This window comes from Clarias gariepinus, chromosome 21 (genome assembly GCF_024256425.1).
Source record: "Clarias gariepinus isolate MV-2021 ecotype Netherlands chromosome 21, CGAR_prim_01v2, whole genome shotgun sequence".
Classification (NCBI taxonomy): domain Eukaryota; kingdom Metazoa; phylum Chordata; class Actinopteri; order Siluriformes; family Clariidae; genus Clarias; species Clarias gariepinus.
In genome coordinates, this window is record NC_071120.1 from 15423732 (window position 1) to 15445458 (window position 21727).

Genomic DNA, 21727 nt, shown 5'->3' on the forward strand with positions numbered 1-21727 from the left:
AGGGCAGAACGACAAAGCAAATTCTTGTAACAAGCAAGCAGTGAGACTTTTTTTTTGCCAGTGTTTATGTCTTGTTATCTCTTCCCACACTCCCCCTTTAAACATGTTTATAGTGCTTGTGACACTTTAAGTATAACAATAATAGCAAGCAGATATTGAATAGAGAATAATTTTACAGGGTCTGTTAATTCACTGTGTAATTTAGTTCAGTTATCAAATTACTATTGAAATATCTTTAGTAAGAAAAACAGCTTGTAGCTGATGTGTAGTCTACTAACTACACTACACAGAAAAAATATTTGGCCAAATCTGTTGATTACTGAATTCGGGTGATTTACTTAGGCCCCCAACCCATAGTGAAAGGGCAATCTTAATGCTTCAGCATACCAAGACATCATGGACATGCTATGCTTTCAACTTTGTGGCAACAGTTTGGGGAAGACCCTTTTCTATTTGAGTATGACTGTGCAAGCACTATAAAGACATGGTTTGATTAATTCTGTGTGGAGGAACTTGACTGGCCCTAGCACAGAGCCCTGACTTCAACCCCATCAAGCACCTCTGGGGTGAAGAAAGGAGATTGCCAGCTTTAGTGTCCAACATCAGTGCCTGACCTCATAATGCCCACAGAATGAATGGTCACGAATTCCCACAGAAACACTCCAAAATCTTGTGGACAGCCTTACAAGAAAATATATATAGGCAACTCCATATTGATGTGTATGTATTTGGATACAGGTTTAGTCAAATGCGTTTTTTTCTCATATAGTATAGCTACTAATCTTAGTCAGTGATACCCATTAATTAAGTAATACACAACTGGTCTGCAGGACTGCTTAATACTTAGGAAAAAATAATAATGAAAGATTGGTTGCTATTTTATTTGTGTCGTTAAACAGGTAATTAATGGTTTATTTCTTAGCGTTAGGATTTCATTAGCCTCAGGCTAACGCTGTGCTCCAGAGCGGACAGGAAGTGGCGCCAGTGAGCAGCGCGCGCGAGGACGACTCGCGCTTCAAACAGAATCCCAGCGCGTGTTTCTGCAAGATCATTATCAGAAGAAAAAAAAAACTGCTGCGGGACTCGACACGCACTCTCTCTCCCTCTCTCTCTCTCTCACACACACACACACACGCACGCACAGAGTCCAGAGGAGCTAGACGCGGTAGCGGAGTCTGATCGAACTCGAATAGAAACCGAGGAAATACCAAAACTGGATTTTTTTTTTGCACGGCGCTATCCGAGCGGGACTTTGGATATTACGTTGTTTTTTCCCCACCGCAGTGGAAAAGGATCCACTCGAGTCGAGTCGATCCACCCCCGAGTGTATATGATTCGCGCGAGAAGCGGAGCAGTGCAGTAGGACGGTGGTGGTGGTGCGGTGGTGGTGGTGGTGTTTTCCCCCTGCAGATGAACTCTCGGTCCAGCTCAGTCAAAAAAACCCTGCAGCGCGCACAGCTTTCTGCTTCACTCTCTGCTTTCTTGCAGCATCCGACTTTCGATTTGCAATCCTCTCCGTCTCTGGTAATCGATTGGTCATCTGTCGTTTCGGGTTTTTTTCTCCCTCCGTTTGACGCCATTTTACCCTCATAAACACCGTTCTTTAAGAAAAAAAAAAAATCCGATTGCGAAGTTGTCAGTGATCACATTCATGTCACCGGATGGATTTGCTCTTAAGGACGTGACCGAGCGCTTCGGAAATAATGGGTAAGTTCCCGCACATCAGATCTGTGAACATGTCTAATCGATCCGGTCCGAGAGTGATCAGAGTCAGAGCCCGAATCTGGAACAAAAGTTTATTTAAAAAATATATATTATTAATAAAAAACAAAATAGAGTTTTTAATTGTAGACTCGATTAGATCAGTGTTACAGTGTATCTTTGTGCGCGAGCTGTTTGTGCATGCGTGTTTAATATGTAACAAGGAAATGCTACAATGTAACACTTTGCATTGGAGCGATACAAAGCGATGATCTTTGCCTTGGTTCTGGAGGAGGAGGAGGAGGACGGGGTTTTGCAGCATGGTGTGCGCAGGGCTCCAGTGTTTACAGGCTGCACAGGATCTCTTCGTAATTTACTGTCATTACGCGTAGGCGCGCAAATACCACACCGAGTGTCATTTCCACTAGAAGCCTCAATTTCCACTAGAAGCCTCAGTGTGGGCTAAATTTCCACACCGTCCTCCTCAACTAGTGGCATTCATGTTTTTGTTTGGTTTAAAGCGGAGAGAAATTGCATGGAAGGATATTTTTATAGTCTATTAATTATAGCTGACCCAATGGAATAATTCACTATGAAGATGGCTAACATCTTTCTTATTTATTTAGAATATGTACACACTGTATATAATAACAAATAGCTAGACTGTCATAATGTTACCTTTAAACCCCGCCCATTTTTAATACTAAAAGGGGAGGAGTCACACCCAGGTGTGCAAAACCCAAAGTCTGCAAATATAACTGTGGAATCTTTGTCCTATCAAAAACACATGTAGTAGTGATGTAGGTTTGAAGACTGAACATGTGTCCGATTTCATCAGGATAACCGCTTACCCTGGTCAGGGTCATGGTGTCATGATGGAACACACCCTAAATAGGATGCCAGTCACATGATGCCATGCATACATATTCACACTGAGGGGAAATTTAAAACAGCCAATCCAAATCCGGTGGCATCACACCGCCAGGATCAGGGTTTGATTCCCCTCTCTGGTCTGTGTGCATGTTCTCCCTGTGCTTGGTGGGGTTTCCTGCCATGCAGGTTAGGTTGGTTGGTGTTCCCAAATTGCTTATAGTGTGTGAATGAGCGTGTGAGTGTGTGTGCCCTGCCATGGATTGGCACTCCGTCCTTGGTGTACCCTCATTTCCTAAGTCTTCTGGGACAGACTCTAGGACCCCTGCTACCCTCTATACAGAATAAAGCGGTATAGAAGATGAGTGAGTGACTGAGTATTGTTATAATGTTTTATTTAGACCCCATCTATTTTTAATAATAAAAGGGAAGCAGTCACAACAAGGTGTGCAAAACCTGCAAAGTCGGCAAAAAGTAACTGTGGAATCTTTGTCCTATCAAAAACACATGTAGTAATGTGTAGGTTGGAAGACTAAACATGTGTCCGATTTCATCAGGATAACCGCTTACCCTGATCAGGGCCATGGAGTCTTTACAGATCCAGGGAACACACCCTAAATGGGATGCCAGTCACAAGATGCCATGCATACACATTGACACTAAGGGGAGATTTAGAACAGCCAATCCCAATCTGGTGGCATGGTGGCATAGTGCTGGAGGTGCACAGCACTGTCGCTGTGCACCTCCAGGATCAAAGTTCAGGTCTGTGTGCATGGAGTTTGCATGTTCTTCCTGTGCTTGGTGGGTTTCCTCCGCGTACTGTGGTTTCTGCCCACACAGATTAGGTTAAATTCCCACATTGCCCATGGTGTGTGAATGACAATCGGGCATACTGCCACAGAAATGACTGTATATCTCTAGGGTGGGGAGTATCTGTCGCCCCATGTGCTGGATGGCATGTGGATGGACCAGGGAGGTGTTGGAGGAAACCTGAGAACTCAAAGGCCTCCCAGAGAACACATGAGAAACATGCAAATCTCATCAGATCACTTACATTTTAATTCCAATGATAAAAAATAGGAGGAGTCAAGGATCAGTGCTTTGATTTATAGTGGCTTTTGCATACAAGTAACATCTGATAATCTGATATGCTGCCTGAAATATGAAATATCTCTCGCTTAATATAAATGTTTGGTATTTTGGTGGGTCCACCTGCCATCAGGCACATCGGGCGAGAGATACTCCCCACCCTCGAGATATAGCCATCGTTTCTATGGCATTTACTCAAGGGGTCGGGTTGCCAGCCTGACACCCAATGGTCATTCACACACTTAAGGCAATTTGGAAACGCAAAGCAACCGGAGGAAACCCACCAAGCACAGGGGAAAACATCCATGCACACAGATCAGAGTCAGGGATCGAACACCGACTCTGGAGGTTTAAGACGACAGTGCTAAGCAAGCAAGGCAAATATTTAAGTATAAATTGATATTGAGTGTCAGTATCAGGGATAGCACTAGCTTGAAATGCTGGATTAGTGTCTGTTCTTCACCTGATCCACCAAGACACCTGTGAAGTTATCTGACATGACATTGATCTCAGACATAAACAGAGGACAGCAGTTTGTTTAAATGCACACTTCCATCGGTTGAGGTTTCACATAACCAAGCAACGGAAGCTTGCAGATGTAATGTCTACCCAGAGCTGTTGAAAGACAAATTTGGAATAATGGCATCCTTACAACATGGTTCAGAGGAAAATGCAGTAGTGTATAAAAAAATAGATGAATAGAAAAACACAGCTATTACATGTGCATTAATATATCCTTGTAGTAATAAAGTCTTTAAAGCATCGAATACATTTATTGGAGTAGCAGGACTGCGTAAAATATGATGTAGTACATGAACATCTGGTTCAATATTCACTCATTGACTTACAGTAGTGTTCAGGGGATATTGTTAATTAAGCTTGTGGTTAATGATAGGAAGGTTTTTTTTTTTTTTGCCCCTGAGTTTGCCCCCGAGCAGTGAGAGTCCTGCTGAGATGATTCATCCAGTTCAAGTAACTGGAGTTTTATAAGCTATGGTTGCTATAGCCTTGGAGATGGAGACTAATGTTATGTATTAGCCCGGGGCAGGACTGAGGCATGCATGAAAATGATTTACATTGTTTGCCGTAATTGTAGTTGCCATGACAACCTGATTTTTCTGCAGTACACGAGCATGAGGTTTTGCATGACTGGAACATGTGGGGGCCATTAGTAAAGGTGATGGAGACCCTCATATTGCTGTTTGAGGAAGGAAGAGGAGTGTTGAGTGCACTGTGATAATTTGGCGGCAAGGTGGGCGTTAACCGCCTTCTTATGACTATGTGAAAAGAGCTCATGAGCAGGTGTTTAAACCCAAAGTGAAAGAGGTTCCATGAAGTTGATTTTTATTATGGATGTGAGCAAATATGAAAATATTGTTGGAAATGAATGATAAGGCTTAAATATGAATGATGAAGATGAGGTTAAAGACATATCAGAGCCAGAATTCACAGGTGATACTTACAACACTGGCATTCCTAACTCTGTTTTTTTTCCCCTCGAAGTGTTCCAGAGGCATAGTGGTAAGGTTCTTTCCTTCCTTCCTTCCTTCCATCCTTTGTTAATTTATTAAATTTTTCCATCCTACTGCTTATCTTGTGTAGGTTTGCAGGAGTCTTGGAACCTATCCCAGGAAGCTCAGGGCCACCCTGGATTGGGTGCCAACCACAAACTCACACATTTAATCATACACTGCAATACAATTTCGAAAAACCAATCAGCCAAGCGAAGCACCCAAAGGAAACCCATAATGCGCAGGGAGAACACCACGCACACAGCTGTAAGGAAAACCCCCAACCCTGGAGGTGTGAGGGTACAGTGCTAGCCCTCTGAGACACTACCTCTGAGGGCGTTCATATTTAATTATTGATAAAATCTAAAATATGGAAAAAGCTTGTCCTTTGCCTATTGTAGGTTGAAATCTTCATACAGATAGGGATATTTGGAGCACTAAACAGATGCAGATACAGGCATCGCGTTACTACCGTAACTCCTGGAGGTCAGGCCGCCTGCTAAAAGACCTTATTTCCACATATAGCATGTTTGATTTGCACTACAGGAATGCAGCACTGTTTGACTAAAGCACAAATCCAAGTGATGTTTATATGTGTGGATAGATCTCCCTCTTTCTTGGCTGGGATGAGTTTTGCTGGAGGACGTCCAAGTCCTGACAAGAGACAAAGGAAAAGCGGGAGATATCCAAGGACAAATCTCATTTTTGGCAGCCGCTCCAAATAGACTATCAGAGCAAGAACACCTTTTGGCAGCGAGACGCGGGGGAGGAGGGGGAGGAGGACGTTTTTTTTTTTTTTTTTGTCTTTTTTTTCTCAAGCCATTTTGTTTTCCACACTGTGGTTGGAATTCTTTTCTCATCACATAAGAAAATCTAGCTTAACAACAGTGCATTAGTTATGCTGCTAAATGAAAAGTAGACCACAAAGGCTTTTAGATAATGGCACGAGAAGAGAAAAATAATGGCACTCGCGCATTGCCGGATTTATGGGGAATGTGTGGATTGTTCTGCATCACTGGATTATTATGGGATGGTTTTTCTTAAACGACAAATTGATTGAAAGGGTTGAAAGTGGTATTATATTTTAACTTCTGTGTACTGTAAATCATTTACTTTATGTAAATGATTTACAAATGTAGGTTTGACCCTGAATCATATTTTTCTTTGATTAAATCGATTATAGGCGGCACGGTGGTGTAGTGGTTAGCACTGTCGCCTTGCATCTCCAGGGTCCGGGTTCGATTCCTGTCTCTGTGTGCATGGAGTATGTTCTTCCCGTGCTTGGTGGGTTTCCTCTGGGTACAAAGATATGCAGGTTAGGCTAAATGGCGTTCCCAAATTGCCCGTAGTGTGTGAGTAAGTGTGTGTGTGCCCTGCGATGGATTGGCACCCTGTCCAGGCTGTACCCTGCCTCGTGCCCTAAGCCTCCTGGGATAGGCTCCAGGTCCCCGCGACCCTGAATACAGGATAAAGCGGTATAGAAGATGAGTGAGTGAGTAAATCGATTACCATTGTTGTTTTCACCAATAGAGTCAGATGAGCTTTCCTTTTTAGGAAGATTTCCCAGCTGTTTTTCGCGTTTGTTGACCGGCATTTTTGCTGAGTTAGCTTTTTTTGAGCAATGCTTTAGTCATTTATATTCAGCACTCAGATTCCATTCCAGCACCATAAGCCTCTGAATCATCCAGATTTGCCAGACTGGACAGAACGTCATTTCCCTGTCCACGGCTTTCGTCTGTCCGAGCTCCAAAAACAAAAGGATGTAATCACGGACAGCTACGATGGTGCATGGTAGTCAGGTCTTAACCGACCAACGTCATCCGGCCATGCAAGCCGAGATGGATTATATGTTACGCTTCGACCTCTGACGCATTGTGTACTGTATTTAGCTGGTCTAAGCTGCAGTTTTGCATCTGCAGTGCATTGCCTCGATGGCTATTGAGGTCTGCCTTGAACAACTGTGGCTAAGAGGGATGAATTGGGTATTTAGAAGAGGCGTTTATTTGGCTTCTCTGAGCGAACTGTCGCTCCACAGAAGCCGATCTCTATACAGGCCAATGCGGTCACTTCTCCCTAGGTGGTGAGCTGCGTATTCTCAAGAAAGTTCTCGCCAAAAAGCTTTTGAATATGTCATCAGGCTTGTGGTTGACAAGGGTTCGAACGCTTGCCCATTGACGCTGCTTGCGATGAATAGACTGTAACGAGACAAGCCTTGACTTGACGGTTGTAAGAGAGAGCTTCCTGTGTTATATCATCTCCTAGTCTTGTTAATAGCTAGCAGTGGTATTCATGGATTTGTATTGTCTGCTAGTGAAATGTGAGCGTTTCACTGAGCAGTACAAAAAAGTGTTTTAAATAGGTCTTCTGCCTGTTCGGCTCTGGAAACGGCTTCCTTTGGCATCTCCTGTTCAAAGGAGATGGTGTTACACCTTGAAGATTTCCCCAGTATTTATGACTGCACCGGAGCAAAGTGTGAACATGTCGACTTTTTTGGCAGAGCCGCTTTGTTTTGCGAGGCTCTCTTAGCGTTCTCTGTGCATTGCCTTAAAAGGGGCTGAGTTACTGGATGGAATCTTTTCACACTCACAGTATGAGTGATAGCCAGGCCCAAGGAGGAGCAAACACTGTTAGTCTGCTTACTTAATCAGCCCCATTCTCATCTTCACGCCTTTATTTACCATCAAATATTTTCCAAAGCTTAGCAGAGGGTTCAACATGCTATTTCGTCTCTTTCCTAATGCGGATTTTCACATAGCTCGAATATTGCTCTATGCTTCTTTAACGCTTATTTAACTCGCTAAAGCGTCCACGGCATAGCTAAACCGGGTACGTCACGATCGTGCCAATTAAGGGCTGTTTTCTTCGTGGCGGGTGCACCGAATGTATGTTCGGATAATTGCAACACAAAGCTGTGATCGTCCTAATTGAGATGCGCCCAGAAAGAGGATAGAGCAGATCAGTGCACAAAAGCCCTGAAGGACAAGCGTCTGAATGTGTTCCCTTTAGAAGCAGCCAGAGGCGACACTGCTGACACAGAACTCTTTCGTGCAATTAGCAGGAAATCCAGCATATGCCGCTGGCATATTTGTGAAAATAATAAACCTATTTTTGAACAGACTGTAGTCTTGGACAATTAGCTCACAGTCGGTTTGCCTGCAGGGCCAGATAGGGGTTATTGTTATATAAGCTTTGGGCTCAGATCTGATTGATATTATGGTTATTAGAAAAAAAGGACGATTCCAAGGCTAGTTTGCACTCTGAGTTGTTCTAAGAGATATAGCCCTCCGTCTATACAGTAGAAGGGTTTTTAGCTATCTATAAAAAAAACAAATGTAACTAACGTTTCCATGTTCTGTCTGTGTCCTTACATCTTGTGTCGTATTTGCGTTTAGATCCAGTTAATGCCTAGTCCAATCCAGTCCAGTCCAGTTAAGTAAAAGTTTACTGTGTTCCCTGGATGGGGCAGGTGTGGCTCAGTGGTTAGAGTGTTAGCCTAGTGATCAGAAGGTCACTGGTTCAAACACCAGCTCCACAGTTGCCACCCTTGAGCACGGCCCTTAACCCTGAACTGCTCGGACGTGTAGTGGAATAAAATGTAAGTCGCCCTTGGTAGGGGTGTCCGCCAAATGCTGTAAATGTAAACAGATGGGAGGGATGTCTCTGAGCTAACGCGTGTAGAAGAGGTTAGGTAGCAGTTGCCTCCTGCTGTGTATCTATATTCTGCGAGCAGAAGTTTAGAAATTCAGACATGCGGTAGCTTCAAGTAAAATGCAAAAAATGCAATGATTGTTTTTCGACACGTCAAACACCTCCACCTGAACTTTAGATGACAAACAACAGGCTACATGCATTATGCTTTTCTCGATATATAAACCTACCCGAACACCCATGACTCCACAGGAAGCTCCGCAGTAACAGACTTCTAATGATGCATCGCGGCATGAACGATTTATTAATGGTCGTGTTTGACTCATGGTGGATTGGACCAAGCGTTACACCATTACGACTGTCATGACGGGACGGATAAACGAAGATGTTTAGTCTAGTGTGGATTCAGGCACTCAGGTGATGGCTGTTGTTTTCAGTAGCCTCTCGTCTGTCACTTGTCAGACAGCTGAAAGGGAAAATGACGCTAGAGCTGTCAGACACTTGGCCAGCAGCAGTTAGGCGGGATGAAAGATTGAGCTCTGCCAGCGAGACGAGTCAAGTCCTTAGTTCTTGGTCAATACCTATCAATGATCACACAACATGGGCTCCACTAACGGAATCACTTGGTTCATGAAAAAGAGAACCGTGGGGGCTGTTCCTTCAACGGTTCATTGCAATTAATCGAGCTGTCATTAAAGTGAACTGCCATGACATGCTTTGACTTGTTGTTTGGTTTAACTCCGAACATTTCAAGATGTTGTCCTTTTTTGTTGTTGTTGTTGTTGTTGCAGATTTAACACTAATAGATTACAGAAAGAAAGAAGAAGATGTCATTTAAGCACTATTATACTATCTTCTGTTTTAGACCCTTAAAACATAACATGCATAAATGTATTATTTATGTATTGTATATGTGCAGTATCTTTAGGGTATGGGTTTGAATCTCATCTCTGATCTGCGTGTATGTGTGGGGATTTTCCATGTTCTCCCCATGCTTTGTGGGTTTCCTCTGATTACTCCCACAGCCCATGTTCCAAGACATGCGGTGTAGACAGATTGGCGTTTAAAATTGGCCATAATGTAGAAATGGATGTGCGTTTGTGTGTGTAATGAGTTTGCACCCCATCTATATTGTTCCCTGCCTTGTTGCCTGAGCTTCCTGGAATATACTCCAGACGTCCGATGACCCCCCACACATGCATGCATAAATATCATACCATATATAAACAATTTAATATAATATATCCATGTTTCCATTTGAAAGATACATATTAAACATGCAGGGAAGGTTTTTCTCCCAGAACCTATTGTATATATTAAAGATTAAAGATCATAATATCCCAATAAACATGATGAACAGATTGGACACACACACACACACACACACACACACACACACACACACACATGTTAATGAATTTCACAGGGCTTCAGCATGTTCTGCACCAGTCCTCTTCCTCATCCTCCAGACATATTCAGACATGGTGTTTTCTCCGGAAAACACCTTGAGAAATCTCTATCCGTACTTCCATGTTTCTTAGCGTGTCTGGCCATTCGTGGCCCAGCGAGCTCATGGTTTGTATCTGTCCCATCACTCACACTATAATTGGCCCCAAGGAAATGAGTGAAGCTCATTTATGCTTCCCTTTTGATGCTTAGCAGCCTGCAGCGGACATGTTGTGTTCAGGCCTAATTGGTTTTTTTTTTTTTCAGGTCTCTGACTGTGCAGGTTGTGGTCTGTCTGATGTCTGAGAGGTGTTTATCACTGGGCTAGAGGCCTCATTTGTTCACTTTCACACCACGACTGGGGTTACTCAACTGACCACCAAAGCAAATGAGCTGGTCAGTGATGTAATTATGGGGTCTGTGAGTTTGCCTGGGGTGAATGATGTTCACTGTTCCAGTCATTCCAGCGTAAGGTAGAAGCTAAAACCGGCATTTAGATTAATTTGTTGTTTTAACACAGGGACATTTGTCTTATTAGACTAACTGATGTTGCCTGGTTAATGGGAAATGATTATACAGTGGGGCGTTTTCATGGCTGCACTTCCTAAAGCTCTATTCACCAATGAAGTCTGGTGTGTTATTAATTGCACTCATTACAGAATTGATGAAGATCTAGTCCAGTGTCTTTGATTACTGTGGATTCCTCTTAGCCTGTTTTTTTTTTCCTTTTTCTTTTAATGGAAAGGCACGCTTAAACTGTTTTTCTTTTCTTCACAGTCTTACGCCAGGAAATGCATACATTTGCAAGATTTGTACGATTCAAGGAGCAATAGAGTCGAGATCCATCACATCCCTTTCTGACTGAAGACGATCCACTGTCACCGGCACCCCCTGCGTGTCATCTTGGCTCCCTCCTGGTTCCTACGTCTTGAAGCAAGTCTTGGAATCATTGATGGAGCAAAGGGACCTAGTTCGCACTGCAAGGCCCAAAGGGAATGAGGAGTTCTTCTCCACCGTGACCACCATCAACAGGGCCGATCTTACCGAGGTGGGCCTTCTGACCACCCCGGTAAAGGGGCTTGGTCTGGCTGGCGAGCAGCAGGAGCACGAGGAGGATGAAGACCTCGGCCTGGGTAAAGACGTGGACGCCGCTTCCAACGCGGACAGCGAGAAGTGGGTGCAGGGAGACAGCCTCGAGGAGCAGGAGTTCTCCATCAAAGAGGCGAGCTTTTCAGAAGGCAGCCTCAAATTGAAGATCCAAACCACCAAGCGGGCCAAAAAGCCACCTAAGAGCCTAGAGAACTACATCTGTCCACCGGAGATCCGTGTCACCATTAAACAACCGGGCGGCCAGAAGACGTCGAAGCATGGCAAGTCCAGTAAAGGTGGAAAGGAAGAAGAAATCGGACCCCCTAGAAAGAGGGTGAGTGTTGGTTAGCAAAAGTGGAGGAGAAATGTCTCTCATATGCCTGTTTGCTCTCATATTATCACTGGGGATGCATCAGATACCAGTTTTCAGACAGAGTACATATATGACTACATGTTTTTTAATACACGTCATAATGTTTTTTTAGTACATCATACCGATACTGATACCGGAAAAAGTAACAATATTAAGCAATCAGGAATGTCTTAGAGGAGTTATTGCGGCGTTTTAAAGATGCCATGGCATGTAAACAGTATCTGTGATAAAAAGCATGGGGGGATTCGATAATTCATTCAATACTCAGTTGTGAAATGCATCCAGATCACATTTCATTCGCGTTGTCTGTTCATTAGCATGGCTACATACACTAAGATTACACTGCCATGTAAATGACTGATACACGATACCAGTATAGATATGGACGCGCCCCTAATTACCGCCTCCGTAACCAGTATGATAAGACGTTACATTTAACGCTTGAGTAAAATGTAAATTTTTCCGTAGTTAGCAAGTGTATTTGTAGGAGAACATTGCAAGCTGTTCTCGTTTTGTGCGCTTTTATCCCTCCGCACTGCTCTGACCCTCCGCTGTGGCAGAACTCATTATAGAACGGTAGAACGATTGGCCTGTTGCCAAGGCACAAACCACTGTTTTCTGCATGCTGTCATAGTGTCTGTAACTGTTCAGCTGGCTGCGTGTCAAATGAAGGGTGTCCAGCTCTGCTGTGGCGCAATGCAACTCTGCCGTTAACCTTTCGTGGCATTTAGACTCAATGAGTTCATTGACTTACATGTGGATTAAGTAACTGCAGGCAGGCTCTTTTCTGGGGGATTTTAGCCTTTTGAAACATTCATGATGTCATGAGATATGATTTAAAATATGCATAGTCGAGTTTCACTGTCTCGATAATAATAACTAGGTTACACATCAGGGTTTACATGTTTTAAAAAAGTTGGACACATTTAAGTGGAATTTAGTCTAAGAATAAAACCAACCCTGGATTACTCATGGATTACACAACACTTAGTCTTAAATTATTCTTGGGAATATTATTATTCTTTCGCATTATTCTGGGGCAATTTTTTATTCTTAAATCATCCATTGTAATGTTGGTCAGTGGAATATTTTATAAGACAATATTTCCATATAGCACATGATTCCCTTTCGTCTCAAATTTAAAAAAAAAAAATTTTTTTCCAAACCAAAAGCCCAATTTAGTGCACCGCAGTGCGCTTGTACAATTTTCCAAAACATACATCTCGTCGACTCGTCCTTGCCAACTTCATGGCAGTAAAATGGCAAGAGTGAAGAATTCTGGGACAGAAGGGGAGGAGTAGCTGGTGCTCCCACAGTCGGAGCCTGTAATTTGACCATAATTAGGAAGAAATTGCATGCTTACTGAATGAAAGTCAAAGTGCAGGCATCAGCATCTTTCAGTGAGCTTACCGCAAGCTCAAATTGATTGCCTTCTTTTTATTCGATAACGCTGAGGTACTGCTGGTGTACAAATGCCCTCCAATGGTGTATTTCGAAAAAAAAAAAAAAAAAGGCTTCCTGTTCACTTATACATATGTATCAGCTGATGCAAATCTATACCCGGGTTTTGAGGTTTCGGAGGTTTCAATATATGTGTGTGTGTTTGTGTGTGTGTGTGTTTAGTATATTGTTTGCTAGTGGATGAGCACTATGGATGAGTAGGTATTGCACTAAGCACTGTATAGGGACACATATATACAGGACCAGTCAAAAGTTTGGATACAAGAATGGATTTATTTCCTACATTCTAGAACTATAAAATAATAAGTAACAATAACAACAGTCGGTTGTTATTTCAAGACATGAAAGTCAGCTGTTCTGAAACAGTCCTTGCAAGAACAGTATTGTCAAGTGCATTTGCGAAACCCAGCAAGCACCATGATGAAACTGGCTCTCATGAAGACCTTCCCAGGAAATCAAAACCAAAACTTAAAAGTTCATTGAGTTACCAGCCTTAAAAATCACTTATTAACCACACCTCAGATTAGAGCCGTTATTAAGGTTTTATAGAGCATAAGTAGCAGACACATCTCAACTCAATATCAACTGTTCAAAGGAGGTTGTTGCATATTTTAGACGCCTTCAGCATTGTTTTGCAATGTATAAAGAATTAAAATCAGAAAAGGCCATGGAATTAGAAGGTGTGTCCAGACTTTTGACTGGCAGAGTAGGGTTTACCATAGAGATGTAACCGCCAACGAAACCTTGGTGGTCAGTTTTGCCTTCAAAGCTTTTGATGCGCTTGGAGGGGGAGGGAAAGAGAGTGACCAAAGAGGGAGAGAGGGCATTAAAAAAGAGAGAAAAGCTCTAGGAGCAACAGGGGCTGGAGGCGGGAAGCCTGAAGTGCAGCTGTCTCTTTTTGGCAATCTCCACATTGACCAGAGACAGAAGGTCAAAAAGGGCAGAAGGAGGAACAGAGGAGATGTTCCCTCTAAAGGAGTGCCGTGTCTATAGAAAAGCCTTCCAAGGAGGTGTGAAAATGCCAAACCCCAGCCCCCTTTTACACACACACACACACACACACGTAAACCCCCACTCTCACGGTAGAGATGAAACCCAATTTACTCCAGTGACAGACAGTGAAATAAATTCCTCATTTGGAAGCGCCCTGAGTCCCATGCTGGTCTTTTCAGTTTCATGGGCTTACGGTGTAGAGGCCAGCACCTCCTCACATCTCACAGTTCCAAGCTGCGTGGGGTCAGGGGTTAGTACGTAATTGAAACCGGCAAAGGCTTGCTGAGAATAGGGCTTTACCTCAGCTCGCTTGGCGCGTGACAGCTGCTACCCGGAACAGCCTCCTTTCCCTCCCCTTGCTAATGAAATCATGTTGCTGAGGCCCGCGACCGTTACAACAAAACTGGCCCTTTTGATGAATTAGCCCGATTCGTTTTTACAGGGATTATCGGTGGCAATGCTACACTCCTCTCGATGCTTTGGAGAGTTGCTGTGCATTAGGGTAGCTTGGAAAATGAGCAGAATTTGACAGTAAGGTTCTTTGCTCACACAAAGGTACCCTGTGACTGCAAAGCCAGAAATAGCGCTCTGTTCTTGTTGCTGGCCTTGTGAAAAGGCCCGCGCCTGGCCATGCAATTAGGGATTTCGGAAAATGCAGAGGTCGGGGTGCTCTCTGTTCGGCGTTTTCATTAGCTGTTCACAGGGTGTTACAAATGGCCTGTTTTGTATTTTTATTTCTTTTTTTTAAATTTATTTCATCGGTCAGTGACTGCTCCTGTTTGCTTTAGCTTTTTTTTTACTTTTTAAAAATATCGTACAGCATCAGAATCACAGATCAGGTTAATAAAAAATGGATGCGGATGTCCAGCGAGACTCACTTGTGTTGAAGTGTATCTTGTATTAGTCTCCAGTATCACCCCTGTGGTTTAACACTGTAGAGGGTTCATTGCGATGACAAGCCGGATAGAAACCAGATCGATGTGTGTGTGTGTGCTCACTATATATAAGGCAGACGGGGGGATGTTAGCCCCAGTGCTGCTCCGTGTTTGACGACAGCGCTTTGATTGTCAGTCGTTTCTGCCGCACTGCCCGTGCTCAGTGGTGCGCATTTGTCAAGGGGAGGGTGAGATTGAGGCCAACTGACCTAACACTCCCAGGGCATTTTGATAAGAAACCCGAGTGGGTCATTTCCTCTTTCCTGTCTGTCACTTGTGGGAAATGTAGGGCTATATCATGCTTCTGAGTCAAGTGTAGCGCTTACACCAGGCAATTTCATGGGAAATATTGATGGAATTGTTGACCAATTAATAAACGTCTAAGGTGCCCACAACGGACACTTAGCTTGCATGGTAAAGTCGTATTGATTGTTCGGTGCACAAAAATCTATGGTCTGTGGTTAATCCATCAAATGGTGTATTCCAGTGAAAGAAAGGTGGTTCTGAGCCACACACTGACCCAATCATCTGACTAGCAAGCGACAAAGCAAAAGAAGACCATTTCTTTTTATGTACATGTACCATGTGGGGCTGAGCAAACATGTGTGCCAAACATGTTTCTCAATTCTACACGAATAAAGGATGTCATAGTATGGCAACCAATCAAACTGTTGGCTCAGATGACCATAGTGCACCAATCCTATGGTGTGTATGGTCCAACAGCTCCCTATTCACAACCTTCAGTAGTTCCCAAACAGTTCCTATTTCGTAGACTTTTTGATTCAATTCAGTTTCTGATTTGATTCTGTTCATTGTTTGATTTGTCTGAAGCAGCTGTTTTGAAGCACTTAAATCTACTTAAAGTATTTAATAAGCATTCAAATGCTGTGTAACTTGTTTGGCGAGAGTTTAAAGTCATTTACATCTTAAGGCCCTGGGTTCACTTGATCCCAAAATCTGGTTCATTTTGATCAGTGAGAACACAATTGTTCCAGGATTGTGATCCGTGCTCAGGTCCGCTGGAAAAGGTGATCTCGGGCACAGTACAGCATACTCAGGCATGGCTAGAATCAGGTATGACATTGTACCTGAGAATGGAAGTAATTTATGGCCTTTCTCTCTCGTTCTCTTTTTCTCACAAACGAAGTGGGTGCATACTGCCACTCACTGTATCTGAGATTGTAAATACACAAGTGTACCCACGAACTCGGAACAAAAACAACGTGAATGCTGACTAGTGGGGGATGAGGGAGGGGAGCAATCATCCCTGGTCACTGTACAAATCAGTCGTGCCTGAAGTAAACCCACCCCCCCCAAATGTCATGTATCTCTTTTCCCGCCAATCTTCTGCACCAGTCCAGTAGGTGGCAGTGCCTGTAAACGCAAAAGAAAAAAAAGTGATAATCTTGCAAAATGAGAGTATCTTTCAAATGGAACTTTGTGGAAGATGCAAACGCTTTGTATTTTTAGCCGAAGCTTTTATATATGTTTGAGGAATTCTGCTAATTTTATTTTACTACAGCTTGCAGCCGTTTTAATCGCACAGCTGTGTTTATGAGCGGTTTAGCTAGAACAGTTAGCATGCTTTGCTAATCTGGAAATAAAGCCTAGCATGATGCCTAGTATGTAATATGCAAATAAAAATTCCCAAACTGTTTTAGAAGCCATACAGTACACAAATGCTAATAGTGTTACTAATGTAGACAGAGAGTGAGGCAAATAAAAATCCAGACAGATTCCTTCCTCGCGTTACTAATATGAAGCTTCTGCTGGCTTCAGTGTGTGGTTACCCAATTTAGCGTTTTCAGGTCAGCATTCTCACGTAAAGCATTCCTTTAAGATTACGATGGTATACGGTTACACCTACATGGTTAGACTTACAAACAGCAGCCTAGACCCAGGTGAAGGTAGCGGACAGAAACAAGTTAAAGAAATCTTTTTTTTTTTTTGCTACTGGGTTAAATGTTGCTTTTGTGTAATAATGATTGGGGAGTCTGGCAGGGAGCAGATGGGCTAGCTCTCTCTCATTGTGTCTGGCTCTCTCTGTCCTCTCTCTCTCTCTCTCTCTCTCATTCTCTATCTCTCTTTTTTTCATTTTGGCTGAACTAATATGCCAGATGGTGGCAAAGAGGAAAGGCCAACAAGTGAGCCTGGGCATATGGGGAGCCTGGTTAAAATGGGACCCCACTGTGGTGGGGGATGGGCAGGAGACGTGTGATACAATAGCAGGTAATTAAGGGAGGGACTTGACTTCACAGCCGAGCCTTTGTGCATGGAAAATATTTTTCGGAGAACCCGCCGTCAGTATCAGACAACACTGCTGTACGTTAAACGATTTCACTGATTTTGCCCAGTCGAGCATGATTACTTTCTCAACGCTCACATCTGTGTTTGTCTCCTCATTATAGAGGTACCCTACTGAACCGAAAAGAAGTCAAACGCTTGACAGTACCACGTGTACTGGTCAATTCGAACTGTCTGATTTATTTTTTTCACTCGATTTTGTAACATGATACATATGGCATCCTTCTGCTGTGAAGCGCTTTAGTGGTATATTAGCTACGTTTGATTTACTGTGATAGGTAGCCATATGTTTACTAGACTGGCTGGCTGGGTTTGAGTGATTCACCACAGTGAGGATGTGAGAGAGATGGATTTCGTGTGTGAAAGCACAGATATGAACACCCCGGAGATGACAATGTAACATCAATATTGTTTAAAACTGCATTACTGTACAGTTTATTTTTTATTGTTTTTATACTGTTATTATTTTTTTAACACTTACTGAAACTACAGTTGTTCCCGCAGTTCATAGTAGCAAGTTGCTGATCGGGCGAATACTGAATGATTAGTTAATTTGTCTTGTCAATTCTTTATCTGTGTGCATGGCCCATAAAAGTATTGACTTTATCCACAATATGCTCTTTTTTTCTAGTTGCTATCTAAGCAAATCTAAATACTGTGATATGTGTCTTGTATCACCAAATGTAAATAGTTAAATATTGTGTATATCTTTAGCACAAAGAAAAAAAAATCTCTAATATCTAATAACTATGTAAAAATGACTGACATTACAGTAAGGATAAAGGGAACAGAATTTGTGTATGTTGATTCCGAGGTCAAAACCTTACAGCATGTTTGCAGTTTTTACCTTAAAGGTCCCATTTTTTTTTACTATTTCTCAAACAACTTAACACATGCCTCAGAGCTCCCTCAAAGTGTGCACTTGCATTTTTTCATTCCCCAAACTCCCTCTGTGTCACTCCTCCTCTAAACACACTGTTTCAGTGTCAAGCCGCGCTCTGAGAGAACAGCAGAGCTGAACAGCAAACCAGGGGAAAGTTTCCCTTATATGATGTCACATTAGGGAATATCTAATTGGCTCATTGAAGGACTGGCCTGTACAACAACAAAAAAACGGTAAAAAAACAAAAAAAAAATGTATTTATACGCACCCTGGAGACCCATCAAAATGTTTAAAATTGTCTTTAAAGACAAAAATGACTCGATGTTGAATTGAATTTCTTAATGTGCATGTTAGTTATTTTACAATTATTTGATGGTTTACTATATTTCCCATAATGCCATGCAACTTTCTGAAGATTTTTGTGGCAATGCGATTTAGCCATCCTTTAAGAAAAGTGATGCAGCAGCGCTTTAGTCTTTTAGTCCCGTAGTCTGTCCAGCTCTCTCTTCATCTCATGTCGCCCCACTGCTCAAACAGATAAGGTTGAAAAGCTTTAACATGGATGCTAACACTGTTATCTGCCCCATTGTGCTTGTCATTTTGTAGACTGATACCCAGCCGTCTTCCAAAACACCACTCTATAGCTGCAATGCATTCTGGAAGTTCAAAGCCATTGTTTTCTGTTTTCACTACTTCTTTGCTGAATTTCTCATTAGTGCAGCACTGAATGTCTATCATACAACAGATTACATTCTAAATGATATCTATGATGCCTTATCATAAGCATTGACTTTCTTATGTGCACAAGCTGTTTCTCAGTAGTTATGTCTACATGCAGTCTAATAATCCCTTAATAATCGGCCTGATAACTGAAAACATGAACCTATGCTCCTCAGTCAGAAATAATGGTGTTTCTGTGTAATTGATTGAGGCCAATAATTGTTTTAACGAATTAAAGAACAAGAAGAAACTTTTTATCTTAATACTTTCAGCTATAAAAATGTTTGTGTATTAAACTCTCCTGGAGCAGTAAAGCAGACTTGTGAGGGGAAAAAAAACACAACACATTTCATGTTACACTTTTTAAAATCAGTTTTAAATAACTGCGAGGCTGGATGAGCACTGAGATGGATGTCATGCTAACATTTTGAGGCAGATGTGGGACACATCTCAGTAAACTTGGCTCGGCATCAACATTCATGGGGGGAAAAAATAAATAACGTTTATTAAAGCCTGCATTTTTTTGTGCATTTATTCCCAGACTGTTGCTTTTAATGCTGTTAAAATTAGTATAACGTGTGCATTTTTGATATTATTTTCAACAACCAAAGCATCCTCATCAGGAAAATATGAACCATCGAGAAGGTCACAAATTCTTCTTCCTGTTATCTGTTTGATATCACACTTGAATAGGGTTTGTGCTGAGACATTAAATTTCAGACTTGTTAAAAACATTACTCGTGCGATTAAAAAGCTAAACTTGCTGACTTGACACGTTTTCTCTCATACTTGATATGGTGACATTGAGACTAAATCTTGTTCCTAGCATGTGCTTTGCTTTAAATCTGGATTGATACAGTACAGCGTACATGCATATGCCTGTACAAAATCCTTAAACCATCCCTCATTTCTTTCTATTTTGCTTTCAAAGGGCCAGACTTGCTTTACTTTTAATGTAGGCTTGAGGAATACTTTTCCAGGCTTCCTGAAGGACTTTTCGACTCTCATTTTCAGTCCAGTCCTGAGCAGCTTCAGCTAAAGCTCCAGTTTAAATAAGGCATAAATAAAAAAATCAGCATCTTACTTGAGGCATGAACCAGTAAGAATCAGATGCAGGTGATGAGAGATGATCAGACTGGTGATTCGTATACTGGTGATGCTGAATACTGAGTGGTTGCAACAGACGAGAGGGGAAATGAGATTGCTGCTGATGTTTTCTATTTCTTTAATTGGAACTACATTATTTAATTACATTTAATATAAAGAAATGAAGGGGTGGCCAAGACTTTTGCATAGTCATGTACATCCAGGTAAGGATACATGTGAACAGTTCTTTTCAAATCTGTGCAATCATTCAGATTGATGAATAGGCTACATCCTTTGAGTAATCTTCCGACCGATGTGCTGATCTGCCTGACGTATGTATCCGAATTTCTTCTCACCTTATCCAGACCATAACTAGCAGTAATACAGTCATCAGCAACTACAGACAAAGTTTCCTAAGCGTCTATATGAATACAATATTTTCCCCAATTACTTCTGATTTAAGCTTAAGGAGCTCGCTTTTTTATTCGTTTTACTTCCTCATTACATGTTCATCTACCTCTCCATCAGTGGGAGCCAAATTTGAAATCCGTTTAAGCGCGTGCAAGGTGTGATAAGGAAATCCCCTTTCTAAGTTTGTCGTATCCCTGCTGCCCTTATAGGCCGGCTGTTTTTTTTTCCCGTCTGTGCACCGATGGCGTGTGGCCATGTGCTTATCTCTCTGTCGCACAACCCCTGCTCCTGAAGCGGCACTCCGCGTCCTATAATAAATGCAGTGTAATCATTAAGAGCTTGTCTGTTGTAGTCAACGGAATATTAATGCAGCCACGCTCGCCAGAGTCGATACGGGACTCCCACAGGCCCCGGATTCGTGGTATTTATAACAAGCTATTTGTCTTTGAGGGAGCAGCGTTGGTGACTGGGGAGGAAATTGTAGGCAGTTGAGGGGTCAAAAAAGTGACCTTTGTGTGGAGGAGAGTTACCGAGCAGGGCAGTGGAATGATCTGAACAAGGCCTTGCCACGCTTATTTATTACTTCCCACGGTTTTAAGTCAGTACATTTGGAATCATCTGTAAGAGAGGGGGAGAGTGTGATTTGTTTTATGTCTGGCTAGTGTAGCACAGTCTTCTAAACCTGTTTTAATCAGCTTAAAGGAATATTGCCATGCTGCACGGATTTAAAATAGCTCCGAAAGGATTTTTCATTTGGTAAAATCATTACTCCTAGATGCCGGACGTTGATTATATACATTGGTGTTTTAAAGATCTTCCAGTTAAAACCGTTTTTTTAAGTAGATATATAACCATTTAAATGTAGCTAAACATAACTACAGGGCATGAATGAGATCCATTACTAAGTCCTTGTCTTTAAGCTGAATTAAGTAAATGAGTCAGACCAGGCTGCGATGGATTGGCACCCTGTCCAGGGTGTACCCCGCCTCGTCTCCTGGGATAGGCTCCAGGCTCGGTGACCTTTTATACAGGACTAATGCAGGATAGATGATGAGTGAGCGAGTGAGTCAGAGCAAGTATATATGGTATATAGTTAAAGTCAGTTTAACAAATGTTTGTTCTAGCATATTTTACCTTTTGGAAATTAAAACACCTGAGAAACATTACAATACTGTACTTTAAAACATCCTAGTGGTAGCATGGTGGC

At 42.3% G+C, this 21727-nt stretch overlaps 1 protein-coding gene across 2 annotated transcripts in view; it reads left to right on the forward strand.

The window, feature by feature from the left end:
- Positions 1-1027: 1027 nt before the first annotated feature.
- The window catches only part of setbp1 (SET binding protein 1), a 61127-nt gene continuing 40427 nt past the window's right edge, over positions 1028-21727 (forward strand). The window contains exons 1-3 of one of the 2 annotated variants that reach the window (XM_053480914.1): positions 1028-1707; positions 10533-10661; positions 11043-11688. In XM_053480914.1, coding sequence (XP_053336889.1) covers positions 11218-11688 — 471 coding nt within the window. In that variant the 5' untranslated portion in view covers positions 1028-1707; positions 10533-10661; positions 11043-11217. The remainder of the gene's footprint in view (positions 1708-10532; positions 10662-11042; positions 11689-21727) is intronic. The other variant, XM_053480913.1, reaches the window with a different exon arrangement.